Source organism: Talpa occidentalis, unplaced genomic scaffold, assembly GCF_014898055.3.
Source record: "Talpa occidentalis isolate TD23 unplaced genomic scaffold, MPIMG_talOcc4v2.1 talOcc4.16, whole genome shotgun sequence".
NCBI lineage: Eukaryota > Metazoa > Chordata > Mammalia > Eulipotyphla > Talpidae > Talpa > Talpa occidentalis.
In genome coordinates, this window is record NW_023601653.1 from 22328233 (window position 1) to 22356118 (window position 27886).

The 27886-nt window shown below is 35.8% G+C and overlaps 2 protein-coding genes across 11 annotated transcripts in view; one reads left to right on the forward strand and one right to left on the reverse strand.

The window, feature by feature from the left end:
* Window positions 1–14583, forward strand: part of CEP290 (centrosomal protein 290) — a 66017-nt gene extending 51434 nt beyond the window's left edge. For 3 of the 6 annotated variants that reach the window (XM_054696149.1, XM_054696148.1, XM_054696150.1), the window contains exons 46-55: window positions 2245–2379; window positions 3559–3645; window positions 4898–5062; window positions 5865–5987; window positions 7259–7431; window positions 9213–9354; window positions 10430–10503; window positions 11102–11196; window positions 12313–12392; window positions 13575–14583. In XM_054696149.1, coding sequence (XP_054552124.1) covers window positions 2245–2379; window positions 3559–3645; window positions 4898–5062; window positions 5865–5987; window positions 7259–7431; window positions 9213–9354; window positions 10430–10503; window positions 11102–11196; window positions 12313–12392; window positions 13575–13805 — 1305 coding nt within the window. In that variant the 3' untranslated portion in view covers window positions 13806–14583. The remainder of the gene's footprint in view (window positions 1–2244; window positions 2380–3558; window positions 3646–4897; window positions 5063–5864; window positions 5988–7258; window positions 7432–9212; window positions 9355–10429; window positions 10504–11101; window positions 11197–12312; window positions 12393–13574) is intronic. The other 3 variants (XM_054696151.1, XM_054696152.1, XM_037513910.2) reach the window with 1 other exon arrangement.
* Window positions 12820–27285, reverse strand: RLIG1 (RNA 5'-phosphate and 3'-OH ligase 1). 5 transcript variants are annotated; one of them, XM_054696159.1, is made up of 7 exons: window positions 27101–27285; window positions 25601–25964; window positions 20029–20124; window positions 19108–19224; window positions 17104–17301; window positions 15925–16094; window positions 12820–14689 (listed from the first exon to the last, which is right to left on the reverse strand). In XM_054696159.1, exons 1-7 carry the CDS (start codon window positions 27218–27220, stop codon window positions 14501–14503), a joined length of 1254 nt encoding a protein of 417 aa, XP_054552134.1. In that variant the 5' UTR covers window positions 27221–27285; the 3' UTR covers window positions 12820–14500. The 5 variants fall into 5 exon arrangements, with proteins under 5 accessions (XP_054552134.1, XP_054552133.1, XP_037369805.1 ...); XM_054696158.1 differs by having other exon boundaries at window positions 19108–19254; XM_037513908.2 differs by lacking the exon at window positions 27101–27285 and adding an exon at window positions 22893–23010 and having other exon boundaries at window positions 12821–14689; window positions 25601–25734.
* Between the last annotated feature and the right edge of the window lie 601 nt (window positions 27286–27886).

Here is a 27886-nt window from a genome sequence, read left to right on the forward strand (position 1 = left end):
TTTGGTTAAACTAATGGGAACTTTGCAGGTTTTAACTCCAATTATGAAAATGAATCAGATCTTGAAATTGAGAAAATTGATCATGACTGATGTGAAGAAAATAAATGGGAACATAAAATCAAGGAAGGGAATGAGCTAGGCAAGAATGGGAAAGGAAAGGGACACACAACTGAAGATGTGAGTCACAGCAACCAAATAGATCCAGAAGAATCTGCTGGGGAGGACCAGTATTATCTCCCAGATAGGTGCCATGAGTCAGTGGCTGAGGATGCCCAGGCATACTCTGAAACTGATGTACCTGTCCAGCAGAGAAAGGACATGTGTCAGGTTTGAGCACATGGCAGTCCTTTATTATTTTGTTTGCTGTGTTTTCTTATAGTGACTAGTGCTGAGTTTTCTTACAGTAAATAATAGATACATTTGGATTTGTTAAATATATTAACTGTTAATAAACTCCTTAAGCCCTAACATTTGACTACTTCCTACAAGAAAATTAGTGGTTTTGTGTTTTCTTATTTTCTAAACTCCTAAACTTCATACCTTGATAAAAGCACCACTAGCCACCACCACTAGCCACCACCCAGTCACCATTATCAAATGAACCTCCTATACCCATTGTTCCCACTCCTACATCCCTTCACATCTGGTAGTCACCATTTTGTTATCAGAGTCTAAGAGTTGTTTCTGTTGTGTTCTCTTAGTTCATTTTCTAATTGTTTCTTTATATCCCACATGAGTGAAACCATCTGAAAGTCAGCTTTGTCTTTCTTATTTTACTTAGCACAATCACCTCAAGTTCCATACATATTGTTGTACAACACGAGATTTCATCTTTTTCTTTTTAAAGCTGACTAACATACCATCAAGTATATATACCTCATCTTTATCCAGTCATTCATTGACGGTATTAGATTGTTCCCATGTCTTGGCTATGGTGAACAGTGTTGGAATAAGTTTAGGGATGGATGTATCTTTTCAAATATTAGTGTTTCATATGCTGCAGATAAGTATCTGAAGGTGGAATCACTGGTTATATGGCATTTCTATTTTTAATTTTTTGAGAAATCACCATTCCGTTTTCTGTAGAGGCGGCACAAATTTACATTCCCACCAACAGTATAGGAAAGTTTCTCTTTTTACACTTCCTTGCCAATACATGCTGTTCCATTACTATAGACCATTCCTATATTTGTGAGGCATTACTTCACTGTGGTTTTTGATTTGAGCAATTTTTCATGTGCCTGTTGGTCATTTGTATATCTTTGGAGAAGTATAGTCCAATGCCTTTTTTTTCTAGTTAAACAATGACTTTATTACTTGACTACTTGGACAAATTTATACAACCAGGGCAGAAGCTGTGGAAGACTCATACTTCCACTTCAAGAGGAGAACCCATTTGGTCTTTAAATAGCTAGCCAACTGATGAACATGACTGTCAGTCAGAACCAGACAGAATTTAGCTCCCATCTAAGGAATGACAAGAAGCTTTCTGAAGAAGGCACTGGCTTGTATATTAATTTACTAGGGTTACCATAAAAAAGCACCACAGATTTGATGACTTAAATAACAGAAATTTGTTCTCACAATTCTGGAATCCAGAAGTTCAAACTCAAGGTATCGACAAGGTTGATTCCTTCTTAAGGCTGTGAGGGGAGGATCTTTCTATGCCTTTTTCTTTGGCTTAGATAGCTTCTCCTTGTCTCTTCACATGGTCTGTCTCCTGTGGTGCCTCTGTATCCAAATTTCTCTTTTTCAAGAGAATGCCAGTCAGATTGAATTAAAATTCACCCTAATGACTCTGTTAATTTTAACTTGGCTGTCTCTAAAAAGCCCTATCTCAAAGTCTTGTCATTCTCTGGTACTAGGAGTTAGGACTTAAGCCTATGAACTGGAGGTGTGTGGGGGTTGGGACATAATAAAATCCATAACATGTCAGTCATGCTTTATTTTTGAACTGGAAAAGCCATAAATTATTTTAATCATTAGGGCAGTATAGAGGTATTATATATGTGGACATTATTAAGTCATTTCTTGATTTTGTTTTCTTTGTTAATTTAAACAAACTGCATTTCCTTTTGTCCTGCAAGTTTTATATTGTAGCATTAATTTTTGGTTGTTTTCTCCAGAACTCTCTGAATTTCTCATATTTCTCTGTGGGGAAAAGTTCTCTTTTAGCATAGTATTTTCTTATCCATTCATGTCTTAGGTGGCTTTTTTTTTTTTTCTAACTTCATTTTTCTGAAGACTTCAGAAATAGAGTCAGATGATCGTAGCCAAAGAGAACAGGAACTTCAAAGGGAAAATTTGAAGTTGTCATCTGAAAATATTGAACTAAAATTTCAGCTTGAACAAGCAAATAAGGACTTGCCAAGATTAAAGGTAAACTTAATGTTCTTTCTTACACAACTATAATCTGACATCCGAAACCTTTTTTTCTCCTGCTTAGTTATGTTCACCTTATTAGCTTGTGAAGAAGTCAGAGACTCATAAAGTATCTTTGTAGTGTTATACTTTCTACATTTGTTCATTTAACAATTTTTTTGTGGAGAACCTGCTTTGTGTCAGGCATTCTTAAGTCGTGGGAAATGGCTATGAAGAAGATTCTTGCATTTGTAGAACTTATACTCTAGTGTGGAAGATTGATAGTAAACAAGTCAATATATAGTATGTCAGCAAATGTTGAGTGCTCAGGAGGAAAAGCATGTCTGCTGTGAAAACTGAGTGTTAGGTGGGGGGGAGGGATATATGGAATTGCTATTAAAATAGAGTAATAAGGGCCTCCCCGGTGGCACAGCGGATTGAGCGCAGAGCTGTGAAGCTGTCCGCAGCCTCTGCAGTGGAGGTTTGATTCTCGGCCTGCCAGGGAGCTACCCACATGGTGCGGCAGACTTCTTCTATCTCCTCCGCTGCTCCCCTCAGCAGTGCTTTGGGTCCTTCTGCCTGTTATGCTCCCTGCTCTGTCTCTCGTGGATTCTCTCACCCTCCCACACCTCTGGCCTGTACCCCAATGCTTGTATAAATAAATAAATCTTTAAAAAAAAATAAAAGAGAAATAAGAGAAGTCTTGCTTAATCAAATGATATTTTAGCAAAGAGCTGGGAGAGAGGTTGTAAAGTGAGTCATCTATACTGGAAAAAGGAGTTTCAGAAAATAGAAATAATACATTTAAATGCTCTGAGGCAAGAGGATGGTTGATTTATTTCATTAATAATTATCACACTTTAAAACATTAGAAAGTTCAGTTTTCTGTTTCTCACCAGCATATGAGGAAAGATCTATGTATGTAATTTATGGGACAGTTGAAACCTGAATCTGAGCTCAAATTTATATTGTTTACTAAGGCAGTAACGTAGAAAATATTTCTTGAAATTCATATCCATAATACTCTTGTATGAATACACTTTAATTCAGCCTATGTCTTAGTTAAAAACCCTCCATGGTGTAGAAACCCACTTGTCAATTTGGCAATGCAGCTGAAGAGGTTGAGGGTTCATAGGTGTCTCCTTATTAATGACATTAGCTCTGTTAAATTGTTTCATGTTTACTTTAATCTTTTAGAATCAAGTAAGAGATCTGAAGGAAATGTGTGAATTTCTTAAGAAAGAAAAAGGAGAAGTTGAGCGGAAACTGGGCCGTGTGAGAGGGGTGAGTGTGTGAAAATATGCCGTATGTTTGTTTTAATTTCAGAAGTTATAAACTGGAAATGGAAAAGGTTTAGATATGTCATAATAGTTGCAATATCCTTTTACCAGTGCCTCTAGTTTCAATTTTTATTCTGCATCCACTGTGCAAAACATCAGTAAGCTTTCCTTTATGTTTCAATATCTTTTATCATCTGTCACACCTTACATGACTTTGTATTTCACTTAGAGTCTATATCATCCCTTTTTTTGTTACATACCCCTCAACTTGATCTTGAAAACATTTCTCTTCTAGGAATCTTCCTTCTGTTCTGTCAGGTAACTACAAACTTCTCCTTGGGCCTATTCTAATATTTTGTAACTATATTTTATGATTATAAAATATAATCATTATACCAACTTTTTAGTATAATGCTCTATATATACATTTCCCAATTATTTTTTATACTTGTGTTTTTCTTACCTAGTTATTTTATATTCATTTTTAACCATGATTAACTGTTTATGAGACCAAAGCCAAAGATTTAAGCATTTGTTAATATGGTGATGTTGATCGCAAAAATAAAACCGATTGTAATATAAAAATTAATTCAGAAATTTTATTATGTGAAAATTTGAATAGTTTAATAGTATTCAGAAAAAATGTTGCTGATAGTAACATTCATTTCATAAATTAAAAAACCTGTTAATTTGACCTTTTCTAAGTTAATTATGCATTATGTATTAAAAGTATGTAAAACTTTATATTTTAGTACTGTTTGTTGAACAATGTGAATACTGAATAAAATACAAAATTAAAAAAACATTATTTTACTCAACTCCTATGATATCTTGTATTTTAAATCATAAACAATTGAACCTAAGTAGTGACTGATCTCTTGATAATCTTACATGGGATTTTTTATTTCACATGTCTCTTCTATCTATATTTGACAGAAACTAAATTTCTATTCCCTGGCTATTCTTAAAGAAATTCTGCTTCTGTCATGCTTCTCTGTGATTTGGTCATTCATGATTTGTCTTTTGTGGCTTTATTCCATATGAAGAAAATTCTGGTATATTGGAAAGCACATTAGCTAAATAAATTCATTTAGAATTGTAATTCTTATAGGATTATTGTGATAATGAATTGAAACTTTGGCTTCAAATGTTAGGAATCAACACTGAGTATAATAATGAGCCTATTATGTTGTTAATACTTTACATTATAGTTTTAACATATTTGATTTTAATAAAGGTAATGTATTCTTTTTCAGTCTGGTAGAAGTGGAAAGACAATCCCAGAACTAGAAAAAACCATTGGTTTAATGAAAAAAGTAGTTGAAAAAGTCCAGAGGGAAAACGAACAGTTGAAGAAAGCATCAGGAATATTGACCAGCGAAAAAATGGCTAATACTGAGCTAGAAAATGAAAAGTTGAAGGTACCTTTTTTAGTGATTGTCTGTATAGAATGTTTTGCTATTATAATTTTTATTAACTTTTAAAGAAAAATTTAATGCACTCATACTATATAAAAATGGCTTTAATGCAATAGATGTTTATGCATACAGAAAAAATTTATTGGAGACAGGAACAGTCAGAGTAGCTCTATTTGGTCATCTTCTTCTCTCATGACCAATGGTTCTCTGAGAACTTGAAATAATTTCCAGGGTCTATTTTCAAATATGCAGATGTATAAGCCCCTAATACTGAAATTGATTCAGTTATGTCTGGGCAGGTACTGCCATATATTACGATTTTTTTTTCTTTTAAGTTATTAGGTCATTCTAATGCGCTGCAAGGACTGGGAACCAACTGCTCTAGGTGACCAGTATTAAAGGGAAGGCTGTAATTCTATTCTATTTTATTTTTTTTAAAGATTTATTTATTTCTACAAGCACAGAGTACAGTCAGAAGTGCGGGAGGGTGAGAGAATTCGCCAGAGCCAGAGCAGGGAGCAGAGCAGTCAGAAGGACCGAAGTACACTGCTGAGGGGAGCAGCGGGCAGCAGGAGAGGTCTGCGCGCCATGTGGGACCCTTGCTGGCAGGCGGGGATTGAACCAGCACTGCAGAGGCTGCGGGCAGCTTCTCAGTCAGCGCTCAACCACTGCACCACCAGGGGAGGGGAAGGCTATAATTCTAATCCTGTCAAATTGGTCTCTAAAAATATTTTAAATTTTTATGAGTTTACAAGATCATCCTTTATTTTTGTTTTCATAACATATAGTTTTGTTTTTTAATTAGGCTGAATTAGAAAAACTTAAAGTTCATCTTGGACGTCAGTTGAGCATGCACTATGAATCCAAGAACAAAGGCACAGAGAAAATTGTTGCTGAAAATGATAGACTTCGAAAAGAACTTAAAAAGGTATAATTTCATTACTGATTATAATTTTTATCTTAATTAAGTAGCACATCGAGGAAAAACTGTATGAAATATTTGATGTAATGTCTATTCAAAGTACGTATTAAGAGATTTAGGAATTGTGTTTTTGTGTTTGCTATCATTTCACCACGAACAATATTGAAAATAAAAAGTTAGTGAATTTAGAGACAGTATAATGTAGAAGCTACATAGCCAGGGTTCAAATCCTCTCTCTTACTTAGTAGCTATAAAAACTAAGGCAAGCTCTTAACCCTTCTCTATCCCTCAATTTCCTCACTTATAAAATTGGGAATAGTGAACATATCTACTTCATAAAGCTACTGTGAGATTTAAGTGGGTTAATATTTGGACACCTATAACAACCTATAACCTATAACAATGCCTACTATATAATTAGGTATATATGAAACTTGATAAACAATCTGTACCATTCTTCTCTGTATAAATGTCAAAATTTATTCCTTGCCCAAGACAAGTTAGTTTTACTTATATGGATGATCCAGTGAATTAATTGAAATTATTATTTTTATTTTTTTAAAGATGTATTTTATTTATTCATGCATATAAGAACTGGGATGTAGGCCAGAGGTACAGGGGTGAGAGAATTCACCAGAGACAGAGTGGGGAGCAGAACAGGCAGATCTACTGAAATACACAGTTGAGGGGAGCAGCTGGCAAGACAGGTAATGTCTGCTGAGCCATGTGGTGTGGGGTAGCTCCCTAGTGGAGGATTGAAGTCATGCTACAGTGGCTGGGTAGCTTGATAGCGCTGAGACTTTAACCCCTGCGCTACCAGGGAGGTGCTGAAATTATTTTTAAACTGATTACAATAGTATCTGAATGTGGTCAGTTATATTTTGTTCTCAAGGTGGATATTTAATGATGGAAATAATTATGATATTTACAGGTAGCCTATACTTATAGCTTGGTCTCTCAAGTATTAAGAAGTCAAAACCAAGCATCTTTTAAATGTATGAAGACAAACTATCCCTTTATTCCAAGTGTTTTAGACATAGATGACAAAAGCACTACAATGTATATTTGTCAGTGTATTTTTCTAACATCATTTACATTATCTTGTCCTAATTATCATATTGGGTTTTGGAGTAAAGGAAACATTAAATTTTCATTTGACTTTTAATCAGCCTTTAGAACTTCAGTTTATTTTTTCTAATCTGTGGTGATAAATTTGAATATATTGTATCTATGAGAACAGTATGTTTTGTTATATACTAATTAGTTTTTAATGATAGGAAACTGAAGCTGCAGAAAAATTGCGAATAGCTAAGAATAATTTAGAGATTTTAAATGAGAAGATGACAGTTCAGCTAGAAGAAACTGGTAAGAGATTACAACTTGCAGAAAGCAGAGGTCCACAGCTTGAAGGTGCTGACAGTAAGAGCTGGAAATCAATTGTTGTCACAAGGTAGGAATAAAGAGTTTAAAATTCTCACAGAGATTAATCAGTTCTAAATTGTATTGCTTTAAAAGACACTATTCTGGCTCAGTTGTTACTTCCTGATGAACTGTTTTGTTGTATGTTTTAATATGACAATCACTTTTTTGCCTGCTCCAGCATTGCCAGAGTCTTTTTTTTCCTTAAATATTTAATTTATGTGGCAAAGAGCAGAGCTGAGGCCCAGTAGGGTGTTGATGCTGGGTGGGCGTCATGAAATTGCTGTCACACACAAGCCCAACTTGATGGTGACCTATAAGCAGCTGGATGTTGCTTTTGTCCAGCCCCAATCCGTTTCATTTCTGAATGGATGTTCTGAATGGTGTTCATTTTCTGCCTCAAGTACAAACCAGGAACAATGAGCTATCCTGTCACGAATGGATTCAGGAACAGCTTTAGTGTCTTAATGGTCTCTGATCTTGATTTTCTCCCAACCCGTGAACCTTTTCTACAAGTAGGTGTGCCTTCTATGAACCTGGCCTTTGTGACTATGAAAGCAGAGATGGGAATTCATGAGTAAACAAGCATTCATACTTGCATTGCCTTACATAAGTGGTCACAAAGTAATGAGTCAGTAAAAGGCTCTGGTGTCATTCTCATTTCTAATGCCAAGCAGCCTTTTCGGGAAACATTGAAGTCAGAGATCAGTAGGATGCTGCCTGTGTCCTTGCACGTTGATGTCATCCTGTATGAAGTTGTGTTCTTTACAACTGCTGGCCCCATTTCAAAAAGGCAAATTCATCTTTATCTTAATTTCATAGTTACTTATATCCACGTATCCTCAGTTCCTTCTGAATGTCCTCAAGGGCCTCATCTGTCTCTCCTGATAGTTAGAAAGGGACTTGGTGAGGGTTGGTTGGCATTCACCATCATTGCAATTAACATGGGAGTCTTGGTCCAGCAAATCCCTTAGGGGAACCAGCTGCACCGCATTTATGTTAGGTTAGTTCTAAGCAGAAAAGGGAAAGGTTTATGCAGGTGGACTAGAGGCAGTCCTGGGTAAAGGGTCCTTGGTTCTTGTCCTAATACCATACTGAGAATACTGGGAATCTACTCTTTTTTGTTGTTGTTGTTGTCAAAGAAAGAGAAGTTTATTATCTCCAAGCAATGGAGACAAAGAATTTGAAATTTTTTAGATTCTCCCCGAGTGAGGGGTGTAAGAGGACTTTAAAGGAAAAGGAGGGCAAAGGAGAGCCAAAGGCGTTTTGGTGATTGGGTGTTACTCACCATCTGCCGGTCTTCTGAGCGTGTCAGAGGGGGCTCGTGTTTGCACATACATCGTATGTTCATAGATGGTGGTTCAACTCTTCCCTAGGTGGAGTTTTTTTTTGTTTTTTTTTAAAATAAATCCTCGCCTGATTCTTGCAGTGTGTGGGGTTAAGTGAAATAACATTTATAATAGTAGAAAGTAGACGAGGGGGTTTCTCTCATTTCCTGCTTGGAACCCCAGCAAAAGTTTTCAGACAAGCAGTTTATCAGTTGATCTGGATTGTCGTTTGTTTCTTTCTATCATGTATACACTGAGTTTTGTGTTACATTCACATGTATTTATTCAGCGGATACTTAGTACCTACTATACACCAGGCTCTCTGCTTTATATTAGATGTATTTCTAAAAGACCTACTTTGCAAAATATTTGACTAGAAGAAACAGTATATTATTATTTTTAGAGCAATAACTTGAATGGGCTTTTAAATCAGTGAGAAAAAATATTTTTCATGTCTACACCATCTTTTTCTTCACACTTTTAGAATGTATGAAACCAAATTGAAAGAATTGGAAACTGATATTGCCAAAAAAACCCAAAGCCTTGCTGATCTTAAACAATTTGTGAAAGAAGCAACAGAGCGGGAACAAAAAGTTAAAAAATACACCGAAGACCTTGAGCAACAGGCAAGTCATATAGTATTTCATTTGATAAAATAACACATTATACCCCTTGGTGTTGTCTCCTGTAGATAAAAATAAGCTTTTGGTCAACTGCTGCAGTCCCTGGAAACCCCACCTGAACAAATGGCACTAACATTCACCCATTTGTTTCAGCCAAAAACCTTGGATCACTGTTGATTTTTGTTCTCATACCTGACATCTTTTTCATCATTAAATTATGTCAACTCTGTTTTCCCCAAATCTGCCAATGTCTCAGCGCCTTCACAGAAGCAGTCTAGTCTGAGCTACTCTCTCACTCTTGAACTATTGCAGTAATTTCCTAACTGGTGCACCTGCTTCTACTCTTGCCTTGTTTCACCCTTTCCCCATTTCTGATTTATTTCCCACAGTTGCCAAGAATCTTTTAAAGCATAAAGCAAATCATAGCAGTTCCATCCTTATCATTTTCCAATCATTCCCCACCATTCCAGGGGAAAACAATCTGCATTTTCTCAGATTCCCTCAGGACCTACACAGCTGACATTCTCTCTTGCCTCATCATAACCACTTTCCCTCACTCACAGTATTCTGACCACACAGACCTTTTTCCAGTCCTTTAACAAATCAAACTCTTTCGAGCTTCAGGGCCTTGCCCTTGTTTCCCTTGCTTAGAATACTAATATTCTCAGAGCTCCCCCACTTCCTTCATGTCTCTACTTAAATGGAGGCTCTTTAGGCTTTCCCGGAAGCCTCTTCATCACTGCATCCTCTTGTTTTTCTTGATGGTCCTTCCCTTCACTGACACTGTAGATCACACGCTCATTGTTGTGTTCTCCTAAAAATATAAGCACCATAAGGAACAAGCTGGGAGGGATTTTGCCTATTTTTTTTTCACTGTAATATATCCTCTGTGCCTAGAACAGTGCCTGGCAGGCAGTACTCAATAAATGTTGAATGAACATGGAGTAAAAACCACTGAAATGTGCTCATGTTTGCTATTGAAAACCAGCTTTTAATATTATGCTTTAAAAATGTACATTTTTTAAAAACCTCTTATTCCCTTGTCAAACTGTCTTTTACCTTTTCATTGTGCCCAAAGATTGAGATTCTCAAACATGTTCCTGAAGGTGCTGAGACAGAGCAAGGCCTCCACCGGGAGCTTAAAGTTCTTAGGTACATTTTATGTTCATACGACTTTTTTCCTTTTCTTTTTATTATCTTTTAATATAACCAGGTTACTGTATCTACAGATGAGGATTTCCAACCTTACTGCCAAATAGGCTTATAAGTTCATTTATATCCTTCTGTTGCTCTTTTACATAATGTATACAGAAAAGCTTATAAGCCTCATTATAGCCTTCTATTTCTCTTTTATATATATAATGAATACTGAAAGGTAAACCAAAAAGAATAAACCAAATCTTAATATAGGTGCCAAGTTTGTAATTTGGTTTAAACTTTTCTTATAGCATAGACTATATTAAACCTTAGCTTCAGGCAAATACTGTGAAAAAAATTATTTACATCTAACACTGTATGTAACTTACCTCTCATGAGGTCATCTAATAGGAAAACCACCATTGAAAGTGATAATCAAGTCAAATTCTTAAAAAAGAATGAATTTCAAGTCTGTGATCTCTGAGAATTGGAACATTGTAGCAGTGAGGAAATATGAATGTTACCATTATAAATATCAGAAAGTTCTGAGCACTGTACAAGCACTGTTCATAAAAAAATGCCCATTTTTTAACACATTATTATTTTGTTCTAGATTGGCTAATAGTCAGCTGGCAAAAGAAAAGGCAGAATTAATTCATCAGTTAGAAGTTAACAAAAACCAAAGTGGAGCTGATGGCACCATACCTGGTAATACATTTTCTCATATGTATAGCATGTTAACTAACTCATTTTTTTTAAATTGCATTGTCTTTTTTGTTGCGGTAACATTGGTTTACACATTGTACATGATCTAGAGGTACAGGTTCACATATCTTCAGATGTAGATTATAGCTCACTTACCACACTTACCCATAGTCCTCTACCATACATAGTCCACTGTAACCCAAGTTTTATAGTAAGTCATTCTACTCTCTTCCATTTCCACTCAGAAGTGATTACTAATCATTCCTCTATTCCTGTGTGTATATGTATGCACATGTACATATTTGTAGTGTGTATGTATACACATACCCACACAATGATTGATCCTTATTATTTGCAGTTTCTATATTTGCAATTTATCTCTCATAAAATGTACTGGTAATTCCAAAATCAGTAATCATATTTTGTGCTCTGCCTCCTTGTTTCATACAGACAGGACAAGATGGGGGATGGCAGGGGACAAACTGCACAGGGCAAGAATCTCTAGTTCTGGTTGGATGGAGCTTTAATCCATCACTTCACACTTCTGAACTTAATTTTCTCCTTTGTAAAACAAAGAAAATGCATCTATCAGTTTGTTTCCAAGATTTAAGATTACTATCTACTTGAGATGTATGGGTGAATCTGTTTTACCAAAGAGCAGAGGTGCAGATTTTACTAGTTCCTTGTTTGTGGTGACTTACAGAATGTAACTAGTGCAAATAATGAGGATCAATTCTATATATTTTTGATAGTTTGATAAAATGCCAAATTCTATACCAAGAGATGATCAGTTGGTATCTGAAAAATCTTTATTTCATACAGCTTTTTAAATATTCTACCATGTAGTCATCTTACTGCCTTGTATCAAAAGCTATCATTGTCTGCGCTGTACCAGATACTTCACTTATATGCTATATCTATTTTTAATATTCTGAGAAATGTCCATTCTCACAGGTGTGAGGTGGTTTCGATGAGCATTTCCCTAAGTGATGATTAAGTTTTTTTCATATGCCTGTTGGCCCTCTGTATGTCTTTGAAGATGTGCCTGTTTAGCTCTTCTGCCCATTTTTAAACTTACTGATTGGGGAAAAGCTGTCTAATTTTTGTAATTTTTGGCAGATACTGATCAACTGAAAGAAAAGGTAAAAGATCTAGAAACACAGCTCAAAACCTCAGCTCTAGAAAAGCAGCATTTGAAGGTAATTAATTTTATCTAATTACATTTTAAAATTGTTTTTTGTGTGTGTATAAGAACTGGGGTGTAGGCCAGAGGTGTGGGGGAAAGGGATGGTGAGAGGATTCACCAGAGACAGAGTGGGGAGCAGATTTACTGAAATGCACTGCTAAGGGGAGCAATGTGTAAGACAGGAGAGGTCTAATGTGCCACATGTGGGTCAGCTCCCTGCATAGATCTTAGCAGTAGGCGTGCTAAGAACTGACCCCAAGCCACCAGGGAGGCCCAGTTTTTTAAATGTTTTATGGAATATTTCAACATGCTGTTAAAAAACTATTGTTATGATGATCATATTTGAATTTTAAGTATGTCTCCTAAAACTTCCTTCAAACGTAAGTTTGACCTTGATACTGCGAAGTTCATAATATTCACAGAACTGTAAAAATATTAAACAAAAAAATACCAAAAAAAATCAGACAAAATAAAGGGTGAATTTATTTTTTGTCTTGAATACAACTGATTTTTATTGTTTTTATTTAAATTTGGGAGCACATTGAGTATAAAGTCTTTTATTTCCTCTTGAAATTTCTTTTAGGAATAGTTACCGTAAAGAAAGGTATTTGCTATGCTTTATATCTTTAAAAATCTGTAAGATGAACAAAAGAGCATGAATGTGAGAATAAACTAGTGATCCCAGTTGTTCTAAATGGTTGTTAGAGATCAGACTGTCTTTCCACCAGATGTATTACTCTAAGGCAGCATCCTAGCGCTGCCCTGATCGTTGCTATGTTTAAAAGAAGTTGACCATTAAAAACCAGATATTTGTGAAGAAAATATAAATGTACCCAAAACCAAAGACAACGAAAACAACTTCAGTGATATAGCTAAATCCTTTTGATTGCTTCATTGAGAAGACCTGACATGCTTTTGGAGAAAGATTAAATCCCACCCATCCAATTTATAAGCTGTAACATTTCAGTCAAAGCCTGCAACACAACTTATAGAACAGATACTTTGACAGTAACAAGTTACTTACATACACTGTACAGTAAAACCTTATTAACACAATATTAAAATGCTTCTGCTTTATAAATATATTTGACTATTCACATTATTTTGTCTCACTTTTAATTAAGTATCCTTAGTTCAAACCTAAAGAATATATTATATTCCTATATGCACCTTTTAAAGATAGTATTTTTATTAGGAGGAAATAAAGAAGCTGAAGAAAGAACTGGAAAATTTTGATCCTTCATTTTTTGAAGAAATTGAAGACCTGAAGTATAATTACAAAGAAGAAGTGAAAAAAAATATTCTCTTAGAAGAGAAGTTAAAAAAACTTTCAGAACAATTTGGGGTTGAATTAACTAGTCCTACTGCTATTTCTGAACAGTTTGAAGATGAAGAGGAAAGTCCTGTTAATTTCCCCATTTATTAAAGGCCACCTACAACTACAGTTTTACTATTAACTTTGTAAGTTAAAAGTCCATCTGTAAATCAAGCACGTTTCTGACCTACATTCTTGTACTCTTATAATTGGAATTTGTAGTAAATAAAATTGTATAAAAATTACCATATTAAAAAAGTATATATTTTTAAGACTTTTAGAGTTATGACTATCAAATACTATTGAGCTGTGGTGAATTTCTGTACATTCATGTTTTGAATTTTTAAAGATGTAAATTTTAATAATTTTAACATTTAAAATTGGGGTTATATGTAATGATTTGAGATAGTACAGTCATAAATATATATGTAATATATACATTATGAGGTTAAGCCATATGTTTTGTTAACAAGATTCAGTTTAAAACATTTAATTTTGAAAGTGAATGATCCAAAATTGTTGGTTGAATTGTTTAAATTACAACCCAGTTATACTGGACAAAATCCAACCTTTATACAAGCTGGGGAGCTTACTATTATGTACATTTTTAAGTCCAGGAGTTAAAAATCATTTGCAGATTTTAAATAAAACTTGGAAGAGATATTTGCAATGGGGAAATTCATTTCTTCAAATGCTAGAAGATATATTCATCAGAATCTGAACAGTAAATAGGCATATTTTTACCTTTAAACACAGCATGTTCAAGATTCAGGTATAATACATCTGGTTTGTACTGCATTTCTAGTTTATACTTCAAGTATTATATCTTTGAGCCTACCAAATTTCTGATTATCTATTTTTGAAAAATGACTAAACAAACATTTCGTATCAAATGCATAGTCATGTTTGTTCAGGTTCATGTTAATAATAACTGACTTTGAATTCATATAAGGGTCTGGAATTGGCCAGCATAAACCAAGATGATGGCGATGGACCTGAAAAAGAAAAATAGGGAATTAGTTTTAGTCTGCGTGTCTTCATTCACTTCCACATATATCAGATTCCCTACCATTTGCCACACATTGTTTAAAGCTTCACTTACCGTACCCTTTTTTCCACAGCTATTCTCCTGACATATATATTTACTTGTTTACTATCTATCTTCCCCACTAAAAAGTGAGCCTTACGAAGGCAGACACATTATTTTGTTGACTTTGTTTTTAGCACCTTGAAACATGCGAGGAATCAACCAGGGGCTCTGTTAAAATTTAATGAATAATAGAGTCCGCTGATGAGTACAGAAGGCAGCCAGTGGAAAAAATGGACAGTCCAAAAGGGCACATAACAATTTTTTTTGCCCTGATGAAAATTATTTATTGAATATGAGTATAGTTAGAACATATACATTGTGGGTATATTAGGGAGAAAGGGGGTGGCAAGCAGTTCTAGAAAGCCAAGCAGGACCATATAATGAAAAATTTTAGTATTACTAAACGATCTTAGTAATTAACACCACTAATCTCACTAAAGAAAAAAATCTTAATATAATATGCAGGGAAGCAACATTCCATTCATTTGTGAATAATGGACAGGACAGGGATAAGACAAAGATAATGTTTAGAAGGGTAAAATAATTCAAGCATAAATTAAACCAATTATATTAGCTTAAATTAAAATTAAAAGCCAAATGAGGAAAGGTACACAGATTCCATAGATCCTAATCTTCAAGAACCATTAACAGATTAAACTAAGGTAAAAAAGGGATTAAAACTGTTTTCCAAGTCTATGGCTTCAGTAAATTGAAGTCAGAAGAGCTGATATGGTAGGTCCAGTTTGGAACATTACAAATTTCAGGTACTTGTAACAAATCAAATAGAGAAGCCTGGATAGAAAAGGACGCAAAATGTGAAATAATTCATTCTGTCATCTTGACACTCTTTACTCTTCAAATTCTATCAAGTAAGATTGGGAAATGCTACATTAAACTAAGTACAGGAGGTCTCAGCAGTCAGTTTCCTTCTGAAGCACATGTAGCAGAACCAATGCCCCACAGCATACACACTGGGAAACACAGTTGTATTATGTAAAGAATGATGGCAGGTGAAATGATGAAATTTAATTTCCTTATCTACAAATCAGAATTACTGCAACTTATAAAAAGTATTTGGGTAAAACTTCTGTGCTTTAAGACAATGAAACATAAATTACACAAGCTATATTCCACCATTACCTTAATTAAGCAGCCATCATTGCAGTGCCATACTATTCCTTCAATTTTACCCTCTCTGCAGCCTTCAAACCAGGACAATAGATCACTGTGTCTCAAGGTAGGTAGATTTCTTATTTGAAATGCTCCATGTGGTACAAGAAGATGTAATGGACACTTCTTGGTTCCTAACCCTAAATGATAAAAAAGCTGCCATTAGCTAAAGGTTTCAGAAAGAATAAGAAAATGTATCTCTCCAAGTAAAATCTTTTAAAACTGTTTACCAAAACATTTAGTTGATTTCCTTGAAGAGAGAAATACAAGTGCTCTCACTCAATCCCATTATATACAAATTCCACCTTAATATGCTACACCAGGGGTCAACAAACTATAATTTACAAGCCAAATCCAGCCAGATGCCTGTTTTTGTTTTTTTTTGAATAGTGGCAATGGAACATAGCCACACTCATTCATTTAAGGACTGTCTATGGCCTGTGTCAGAGGTATGGCTCACATAGCCTAAGTACTTACTATCATAGTGGTCTTTTACAGAAAAAGTTCACTAACCCCTGCTACATACTATTAGTCACACTGAATCATCTATGTTTGCAAAGAGCTAAGTCTTATATAATTACTACTTTAGCTTCTTTCCACTGGTCAATCAGTCTATATTTATATAGGATTTCACTTATCCAGCTTTAATATCTTTGGGTCTATCTTCATCACACTGTCAAAAATATACTTCATAGTGACCTCAATGCTTGTACTCAATTCATCATGGTATGTATTTTGATAATGGATATGCTATTCATTGCTAATTCTTTATTATTAGTATATTACACCTAGCTATTAATTAATATTAAACTATATACCAAGCCATGAAAAGATGTCATTATTTTCAATGAGCTCCTTCACCTAAATTTTAAAAAGCAATGAAAAGTTATGTTAGTAATTACTTTTAATATTTTTATAATGTTATTACAGGAAAAATGAATGGGACACTAAAATGAACTTTTTCAATCAATATTAAAGAGCCAAGTATTTAAAAGTCATGGACAAATTACTCCATGGACATAGTTAATAAAAGTGGCTAGACCTCAAATTTGCTACTCACTGCTTTAGTGTAGATTTTAAGTTGAACCTAAGAAGTTCTCTTTACAAATGGGTGTTACGAAAATGAACAGGAAAAAGGGGCTTACTCACCGTATGGATTTCCATTAATATTTGTTCCTATTAGCTCCAGTGTTTGTTCTAGGAGATCTGATAGTGGCACTGCACTAATTTCCAAAAGACCAGGATCATCAGGATGAAGCTTCAGTACCAAGGCAATTTCACATTCATAATTAACTACAGATGAATGCCAACAATACTGTTTGTTGCTTTTCTCTACTGGCACCCAACCTATCATTTAAAGGAAAAAAATTTTACTTACGTCGTTTTTTTTTTTTTGGATTGAGACTTTGCGGTGATTTTTATTTTTAGGGTAAATTTTCCACATTTTCCACATACACAAACAATCACTGTTAAAAATCAGTGAAACAGTTAACCATTTTAATCCTTTTTTAATGATAAAGTTTCACTTTTGATGCTGCTGAGGAATTGAACTGTGATATTCACTACAGAGCACTTATTCTCTTAATAGAAAACTCACCTTTTCAATAAGAACTGAACATCATTCTAACACACCTTTAAAACGTTTTAAAATTAAACTTTCTCTGTACTTTCTCTTTAGTTGCAAGACTAAAGTAGTAAATGCTCCACAATTTATTTTATCTTTCCAATATTTCCTGAACAGTTTACTACTTCTATTATTTATTTATTTTTTTTTTTGGAATTTTTTTTTTTTTTTTTTTTTAAATAGAGGCATGTTTTTTCTTTCTTTCTTTATTTGTTTGTTTGTTTGTTTTGTTTATACATGCACTGGGTACAGTCAGAAGCGCGGGAGGGTGAGAGAATTCACCAGAGCCAGAGCGGGGAGCAGAACAGGCAGAAGGACCGAAGTACACTGCTGAGGGGAGCAGCGGGCGGCAGGAGAGGTCTGCGCGCCATGCAGGACCCTCCTCCGGTGGCTGGGAAGCAGCCGGGGATCGAACTGGTGCCGCAGAGGCCGCGGGCAGCTTCGCAACCCAGCGCTCAACCGCTGCGCCACCGGGGAGGCCCTACTTCTATTATTTATTAAATGTTACCTCTACTCTCTAACTCCTGTCACCAGAATAGGCTTCCTCATTGTGGAGAATTCTTTAGCGCAAAAAAAAAAAAAAAAAAAAAAAGACAAGCTTGGCCATATATGCCATCATGGCCATCATATCTTTGGCCTTTAGTACTCACCCAGATTACATTACTAACATTCTTGCTAGTCTACTAGTCTTCCAATCAAAACCACCCCACTTTTATTATAGTTCTGTTTCAAAAACTTAAACTTAGTTTACCTGTACTCACGTTAATCATCTTCAAGATGAAATCAAACTCCTTGAAACGGAATACAAAGTCCTTTAAGATATGACCCCAGGTTGAACCAGGAATTTTTCTATTTTATCTAACTATACCCTTCATATTTTATCCTTTTAGTTTTTAACTCATCCTATTATTGGTAGATTTCCCTTACTGTCAAAAAGATCATCAAAGATAAGAGTGCTGATTTTCATTACTGCATTATCAGAACCTTAGAGTACTGTGCAGACCATAGGACTTATCTGCTAAAGTGCATCTTAATCTGGAGTATCTTCTTCCCACTCTGTATATTTTTGCAAAATTCTTTACATTTCCAGAAAAACTACTTGTGAAATACCTATATCCCCTTACTTTATTAGCTATTCTTCTGGGAGCTTCACACACACAAGAAAAGTACACACATACCTTTGTTATCCCCAATCTAAAAAAATAAAGATTTAATATCTTCTTTCAGATTAGATCAATCACATAGTCTGTCCTGACATCACAATTCTAAGGATCTTCCCACTTGATACTTCACAGGCTACAAAGAGATTGTAAACTATCCAACATAGAAAAGATTCTAAAACCAAGATGACATTTCTTGATATGAAAAACTTTTGTGATAACCTATTATACTTAATATAAATTTGAAATTTTGTGCTTAAAGAGACAAATAGTATAAGGACCATTTAAAATTAAATTCTGTACTGCTGAGTGAATGGATCAATTGTCCTTATACTAGTAAAAAACATTTATGGAGATACTTCATTATACCTGGAATGTGTCCATTTTCATCAGGCACTGGATTTCCATTTAAATGTTCTATTTCCTTTGCTGGTATCCAACAGTCTGGAACAGGTTTGAAGTCCTCTTCAACATTCCAAAAAAATTCTAAAATAGATATTCTTGTATGTGACAATTCTTTAAAAAAATAAAATACTAAATAAAATTCAAAGTCGGAACAGCTAATATCACCATTTACTATTACCACAAGGTAATAATACTTCCCAGGGTTAGTGTACAAACACTTCTAAATTTTTCAAAACAAATTTTTTTCTGTTGAAGTAACACTGCATAATAGCTATAAGTTTTAGGGGTTCATAATTGAAAACTACCTGTGCGTATGACTATTAAGGTCATCACCAAGAGTTCAAATCTACTCTTCACCACACCAGTGCGAACACACCACCATTTGTAAATAGCGGAAGAGTTTCAAGTAGCTAAAATTTCATAGTACATATATATTCATGAATTTTTAATATACTATAAATAAGGAATATATATTTGAGTGAGTAGATATACAATGATGAGTATGTGTATATACTTAAATTTAAAAATATTTTAATATAGAAATTAAAAATACTAATAATTCTTTAAGATTTGTACCTGATTTAGAAAATTACACATTTGTCTTTTAGGCAAACAAAATGTACAGAAGGGCATTCTTGACATGAAACATTTTTGGTATAAACTGTTGACATAAATTTGACTTAAATTCTGTATTATACAGGTAAATACAATAAAGAACCAAATTAAATTCTGTACTTTTTGATTGAATGGATCTTTTGTTCTTTATACTATACTGATAGTTATATACAGAAGGATCTAATATATACAGAAATACCAGAGCAAGCAATAAGCACAAATTTCAGTTATTTAAATCATGGAAAGCCAGAAGAGAAAAGACCCACTAACCGTTTGATTTCTGTTTTGAATGGAGAAAATTTTTAAATCTTTTCTCAGCTATTTTGTTAGGTTTCCTATCCAGCCGAGCCCAAAGGTATGGCTGACCTAAGGAAATAGTAATAAAAGAAAAAAATATAAAAGGTTAACAATAAAAGTTATCTTGAAAGACACTTCAAAATAAAATTTTTCAAAAAGCAATAGGGTCATCTTGCTTAAAAGAGAAACAACCCTACAAGAAAAAGGAAAATGTGCCATGCTATCTGATGTTATAAGAAGACTTAAGTCTTTGGTTAAAGAATGATGATGAGATTAAAAAGTAACTATGTGGTCAATTTATAAGGCCATTCATTAGCCATATTTTATTAGTACACAGCATTTGTGAGAAACTGAAGCTACCTCTATACTAAAAGGAGACAGGATCAAATTGTTTCTGAAACATTGTAACTGTGCTGAAATGTTAATTCCCAAAGAGCTAGTTGTTTTACATAGTTTTGACCCTTGATCAAGCAAGGCATGAACCACGGATTAATAGTCATGTTTTATAATCATGGCTCTCAGGAGTTTCAGAGCAGTGTGTTAGCATTCTTTATTGATAATAGTGAGATAGCTGCATCGCCTATGATTTGAAGACTCCTGGAGGGTTCTGCTATTGAGTTCAGTTAGTTAGTAAAAAGATACCTTCCTGCCCAGCAAAACATAAAAATCCCCAACTGAGACTCCATTTTGGATAACCTCCTTCCAAGTGGCTTAAGAAAGTGTGTCTTGCCAGGGCTTGGGGGGTGACTGGGAGAAATAGGAACTTTCACCTGGCCCCTCCAGACCCTCTGCTATGAAATCGTCTTGACTGTGATGTACAGCCTTACTTTTAATGCCCGTGCTCTAATGTGTATCCTCCTTCACCTGTAATAAACATAGATTTTCTAAGCATTGTCTTTTGGGGTCCTATGAGTTTTCTTTAGCACTCCAACCTTGTTTAACTGCCACCACTGTACATAATCACACAATGATGTACACTAAAGTTTCTTAATATAAATGAAAGTCAGGAAAACTTTTTATAGTTCCCTCAAATATATACAGACATCAAAGATAAAATTACTAATCACAGTTTGGTTCATACATTATTATTAACTATCCCAATAAACTGCAGAATTGATTAAAATTATATTGTCATTTCTGGTTGAATGACCTTTTGTTCTTAGTAAACATTAAAAATGCATTTCATTTATACCCATTAAGATGGCTACTATAAAAAAATTGTTGATGAGGATGTGAAGAAAATGGAACACTTGTGAACTGTTGGTATGATTATAATTGGTAAAGATGTTATGGCAACCAGTATGGCAGTTCCTCAAAAAATCAAAAATAGAATTACCATATGGGGTTTCCCTGGTGGCACAGGGAGTTAAATCTCAGCACTATGAAGCTATAGGCAGCCACTGTAGCACAACTTTGATACCCCGCCAGAGAGCTGACCCACACAGTGCAGCACAGCTCTTCTGTTTAGCCCGCTGCTCCCCTCAGCAGTGTATATCACTCAATTCGCCTGTTCTCCCCACTCTGTCTCTAGTGAATCCTCTTACCCACCCCCCACCGCTGGCCTGCACCCCAGCTCTTGTATGCATAAATTAATAAATCTTAAAAAAAAAAAGATAAAGAATTACAATATGACCCAACAATTCCACTTCTGAATATATACCCAAAAGAAATGAAAGCAACATCTTCAAGAGATATTTGTATATCATGTTCACAGTGGCTTTGTTCATACTAATCAAAAAGTAGAAGCAACTCCAGGGTACACTGATGGATGAATGGATAAACAAAACACACAGACACAATGAAATGTTACTCAATGAAATAATATTCCTTAAAGAGGAAGAAAACTCTGGCATGCATTACAACACAGGGATAAACCTTGAGGGCATTATACTAAGTAACAAAAGCCAGTCAAAAAAAATAACAAATATTGCATTATTTGACTTACTATGAAACACCAAGAGTAAGCGAAATCACTGAGGCAAAGTAGAACAGTGGTTGCCAAGGGCTGGAGGGGGTAGAAATGGTGCTTTGTTTAATAAGTATAGAGTTTCAGTTTTTCAAGATGAAGTGTTCTAAAGACAGATGGTGGTGACAGCACAACAATGTGAACCATATGTAGTACTGAACTATACATTTAAAAATGGTTGAGATGGCAAATCTTATGTATTTTTATCACCATTCAAAATGAAAAGACACATGTCAAAAGAGATTTCTTCATACCTAGAATGTGTCTGAGTTGTGTTTAACTATTCTGTTTCTCTTGCTGGAATTAAAAAGTAATTTCACCATGCAGAAGAAGTCAAAGATCATTTCTCTCTTTTCAATGCAAATTTTCCACTTAACACAGATGTACAGTTGACAATTTCTATTTGAGTTTCTAACTTTTAAAGTACATTAGATGAAATAAAGGCATTGTCAACAGTAATAAAAACTAGGGATCAGCACTGGTAACGGTGTAGTAAGAACAAGCCTTAGTATCAGACAACAAACCCAGTGTATTACCAGTTTAGCCATTCATGAATACAAAGCATTAGACAAATTAGTTAAGTTCTCTGATCCTCAATTTCTGTATCTATAAAAAGCAAAAGCTTAATGTGCAAGTTGGAGATAACAAGTATAAAGTATTTACCATACTATCTGGCCTTTAAATTAATATTAGTTACCTTCCTCTACTCCCCAAAAAGATAGATATCATGATTCAGTAAATAACTGTAAGGAGTGTGGTTTTGCTATTTTACATAGGTTCTCAAGGGCTTATGAAGAATAAATGCCCATTTCTGATATATAGTTTATAAAGTGTTTAGAAAGATAGTATTTGTAGTATAGTTTGATTTTACCTTTGTAGGTAGTAACATAACAACATGTTCCATCCACTTTTTCTGTTGGTATTGCATTGTATATATCTGCATCTAATGCCTTGTGACTTATAGTTTCAGTTGCCAAAACTTTAAACAGCTTAAAAAAGAGAGAGAAAACTGGTTTAAGATACACAGCCTCTACACTTTTACACACACTCACCTAGAATATTCTAAACTTCACTAGTTCTAAGGGCTGATCTCCTTCAAGACAACTTAAAAATATTTCTTCCAGGGATGTTTCATGAACCACCCCCTCCTTTCCAGGCTATCACAGCAATACCTGCTTTTCCACCATAGTAAGACTGACACCAGGAACCATGCCTTATGCAACTCTGTCTCCCCAGCACACATCTTCAGTGAATTTACTCATTTAATTCACAACTATTTTCTAAATGCCGCCTATGGGCTAAGCAGTGTCCTTGGCACCAAAAAACAGGTGAACAAAATAGTACCTGCCTTTGGAGGAACTTTCATTTCAATGAGGGAAACAACAGTGAAAAAATGCACAATATAATGTTAAGTACCATAAGGACTAAGGAGAAAAACAAATGGAGACCCTTTCAGCATTATCAGTAGTGAATCGTTTGCATATTTAGGGTTCTCCCCTTACATCACGTGAAAAAACACTGTACAATACAAACATTATACTGTTTTCTATAGTTTTAAGACTAATAAGTGGAAGTACTATTTTAGAGAAAAGGAAACTTAGGAAATTAGCCATTTCCTGGTACTGAATGAGTACTTTCATGATAGGATTTTATGAATTTAACCGATATTGGTAGAACCATGAAGGTATGATCCAAAAGTAATGTGTATGAGTATGTTTTTTGTGTGTGTAGTTAAATTTATGAAAAGTCTTATCAGCATGTCCAACGGACAACATAAGATAACAAGGGAATACAAAATTCTCCTTTTCTACCTGTCATTTCAGACTTTAAACTGTAACTGGAAAAACAAGGCATGTGTAAATAAAAAGTAATAGTGTATGTAAGTTGAGTGGTCCTCCACTATTTCTGAGGTAAATCACTGGGAAAACTAAAGTGATCAAAGACTTCACAGTGAAACTCTCATTCAAAAAATTAAAACTTCTGGATGTGATCCAGGCAAAGTGCATAGTCTAAGCAAAAACTTGACAGGATTGCACATGGGATGTTAACAGAATGCAACCGATTTTTCTTAAACAGACTTCACTTCACTTTAAGTGAGGTTAGAGAGTAGACTGGAACTGATAAATGGGAAGCTTTAAATGACAGCTAAGGGTTTGGACGTTATGCCAAAAACAATACTTTAAGCTCTTCTTAACTGCAGAGTGTGATGAGAAGAGGCTTATTTTTCCTCGTAGAGGGTACATTTAAAAACTATTCCCAACCTCAACACACAAAGTTGGGAATCACAGCCAGAGAGAACCACTCTTCAAGATGACAATATTTCATGTAGATTAGTTTTGTTAGCAAGCACTGCTACACAGGCAGTTAGTAGTTACTGTGGGTTTTGATTAGGAAAAAAACATAATGATGATCATTCTGGGAGGCAAGAAGAAGAATTAGGTAATTCAATAAGTAAGGCATAAAATATTAAAACTGTAACAGTGATGGCAGTGGTGGTTAAAAAGACCAGACGGAATAAGGTAAACAGTGTCAAGGTGAATGGAAAACTGGCATGAGATGACTCCAGGTTCATTCTTCAATTCAACAAATATTTATCTGGTGCCTACCATGTGCCTGGGATGAGAAATAACAAGGCAGTATCAGCACTAAAGGTCTTTTATCTGGAAAACAAGAAGGCCAGAAAGACTGATGTAACTAACGCGTGTGCTGGTTTTGTAAGATGAGTTGGTCTCAACCCAACTGGGGATTCTGCTGCCATGGATTCTGCTATATAGTAAAGCATTTTCCTGACACCAATATTAACTAAGGGTCTTCTGTGTGGAACACATGGTGCTGAGATCAGAGACGCTGACATTAGAATTAACTAGGTAATGATAGCTAACAATACATGAGGTCTGCTCTTGAGTGACCTAACACTGCCATCGATTCCCAGGTTATTACAGGTGGTGGCGCAAGGGGTTAAGATACAACCTATGAAGCTGACCGCAGCCTCTGCAGCATGAGTTCGATCCCCTGGCCAGTGAGCTACCCACATGGCACGGCAAACCTCTCCTGTCTTGCCCGCTGCTCCCCTAAGCAGTGTATTTCAGTAGATCTGCCTGTTCTGTTTCCCACTCTGTCTGGTGACTCTTCTCACCTCCCGCATCTCTGGCCTGTCCCCAGCTCTTGTGTGCCTAAATAAATCTTAAAAAAAAAAAAAAGAAGAAGAACAGGTAAAGCAAGTCTAAAGTCTCCACTTTGTCACCACACTCTTGAAAAGTGGTGAAGTTTGCACTGCGGCGATGATGTGACTACTTCTGGGAATCTACCCAAAAGATGGCAACCTGCGAAGGAACATTAAAGTGTGGCTTTTCAATTTCCAAGTCAGGCCAAGTTTGAACTGCAATCAATCAATCAATAACTTCTAGCAGTCTGTTCCTTTCAAATAAGGTACAAGAAGCTGGAGCGCCAGGTATACTAAGACCTCTACCCTAGACCACCCCGGCGAAAACGAAAACTGCACGGAGCTCCCCGCCTGCACGGGGGTCCCCACGCAGCAGCGCCCCTGGAAGTCCCCTCGGGCCCCGCGCTCGCCAGTACCTGATGCTCCCGTTTGGCGGAGGGCTCCTCCTTCACCTCCGTCACAAACGCACACGGCACTTTCCGCTGCACGGCCCCCAGACGCTTCATGATGGACCCAAGTGGAAGTGGGAATAGAAAGCCCCCAGTCCGGGCAGGAAAGCGGCCACAGCAGCCGGCACGAGGCTAGAGCCACTGGCAGTCGGCGCCCGGCACCGGCGCAGCCCTCGCGCGTCTTCGTCGCGGGGCAAAGAGCGGAGATGCACGCAAGGACGTGGCCTCCCTGCCGCGGAGCCTTCTGGGAGTTGTAGTTCGGAGCACCGAGGCAGGGTCGGGTGCGCCTCGCGGGTTCCTCTGGATTCTGATGGTGGAAAAACAGGTCCGACTGGACTGGGAATCTAGAAGATGTGGTACATATACACAATGGAATATGACCCAGCAATCAAAAAGATAAACTCATGCAATTTGCAGCAACATGGATGGAGCTGGAAGGGGTCATGCTCAGCGAAATAAGCCAGAAAGAAAAAGAAAAATACCGGATGGTCTCACTCATAGCAGGAATTTAGAAAAACCTAAATAAGGGACCAGGAAAAAGACTAATTATAATATAGTGAAAATGAAAACAAGCAACTATAAACCAGAGACACACTACGGGGGAGGGGAAGGGAAGGAGACAAAATAAGGGGGGTGGGAATTATATGGGGAATATAACCAATATGAAAATGTATACATTGCGGAAAAATGAAAAATGATGTAAAAATATATAAAATAAAATTTTTAAAAAGTTATAAAAGAAAAAAAAAAAAGTACCTGGGGAAAGCACTGTAGAAGTTTAGGAAAATTCAGAGACCTCCCCAGACCTAATGAAAACTGATTTCTCTGGAATGTTTAAAAAAAAAATCTAGGGCTATGTATATAGGTGTGTTTGGATTACACCTCATTGTGTGGCACAATGTGGTCAAAATTGGGTCTGAGACTTTCTGGAGTGCAAAGTTTAGACTTAGAGGCATCCAAAACCACGCAAATACCAACAAAAGATTTGTGTCTTTTCCATGGGAATCTCATTTATTTTAAATATGAGCGCTAACAAATTCCAAATGGCTTGACTAGTTGTCAATCTACTAAGCTAAGAACAGCCTTAGTTAATTTAGTGCTGAAAGACTATCAGAGGTTAAGCGGCTAGTCAATGAATAAAATAGTAAAATGAAAATAGCAGCCTGTTCTATCTCATTGAAGCTAATAGTTCTCAGTAGGGAAGTTTTGATGACCACTATCTTTTATGAGCTTGGATAAAGCCCAGGCCTTCTTTCTAAAACTGTCATAGCTGCAAGTATCCAACTGCCCCACGTGTTACTTATTTACTTCTTGGAAAATTAAACAAACACTCCATCTGCAGTATCTATACATGAGGGAGTGCTCCCCTCCAATAAAAATACTATAAAAATAATTCACTGTTTCTTGTTTGATTCAGGTGTAAAGAGGAAAAGGTTTGCCATTTCAAAGTAGTTTCTCTTCTGTTACCTTCATTTCCTCATAGGAAAGCATGGAAAAGCTAAAATACACTGTTTTAAAGTGGAGAAATTGTGAGGAGAAAACACCTGATAGTGATAGTAAAACATTAGGACAAAAACTTCTGAGCATTTCATAATGACTTCTCTGTTACTTTTTTGTTCCTCCAGAGGAATTCTCATAAGGAGCTTGTTTCATGGGCCTCCAGGTGACAACAAATAGCCCTCACAAATTTCAACTGTCATTTACCAAACTGCCACAGAATCTTCTAGGTCCAACATTCTGTCACTTCTGAGTAAGGGTCATCTTCCAAAACATTCCACTTGCAGCAGGTATAACAGATTTCTCAGGAAACACTGTCTTCCCAGTGCTTTGGTTTCATCAGTGCCTGGAGTAAAGCCTGTTGAGATCTGTTTCTGGCGGAAACAGAGGTCCCCTGTGTTAGAAAAGGCAGGAGAGAACTGCAAGACCAATTCACATTATAAACTGGAATCCTGCTCTGATGAGTATTAGCCAGCAGCTTTGCGAGATTCTCATAAGCCTGAAGAGCCAGCCAAGAGTCACTATATCAGTCCCTGTACGAAAGTGGGTGGTACTGGATTGCAAGATGGAAGGAAAACTTTCTTCTCTAACTGGTGTTTTACTGTTTATTATGCACCTCAGATGAAAGACACTTAAAGTGAGTCTCCCTTCACCAACACAAAATATTGAAAGAATTTTCAGACCTACTGCTACTTGGGGTGACAAATTTCCCATCACTCTTCTTTACAGGGAGTAACGATCATAAATATGGGCATA

Excerpts from the sequence above, each read along its gene's own strand:
- RLIG1 (XM_054696158.1), bottom strand. The coding sequence starts at position 27,220 with ATGCTCAGAAGTTTTTGTCCTAATGTTTTACTATCACTATCAGGTGTT. Across the intron at positions 20,125-25,600 it reads CCGCCAAACGGGAGCATCAG|GTCAGCCATACCTTTGGGCT; the intron begins GTACTGGCGAGC and ends CTATTTCCTTAG. Across the intron at positions 16,095-17,103 it reads TATTAATGGAAATCCATACG|GGTTAGGAACCAAGAAGTGT; the intron begins GTGAGTAAGCCC and ends TTTATCATTTAG.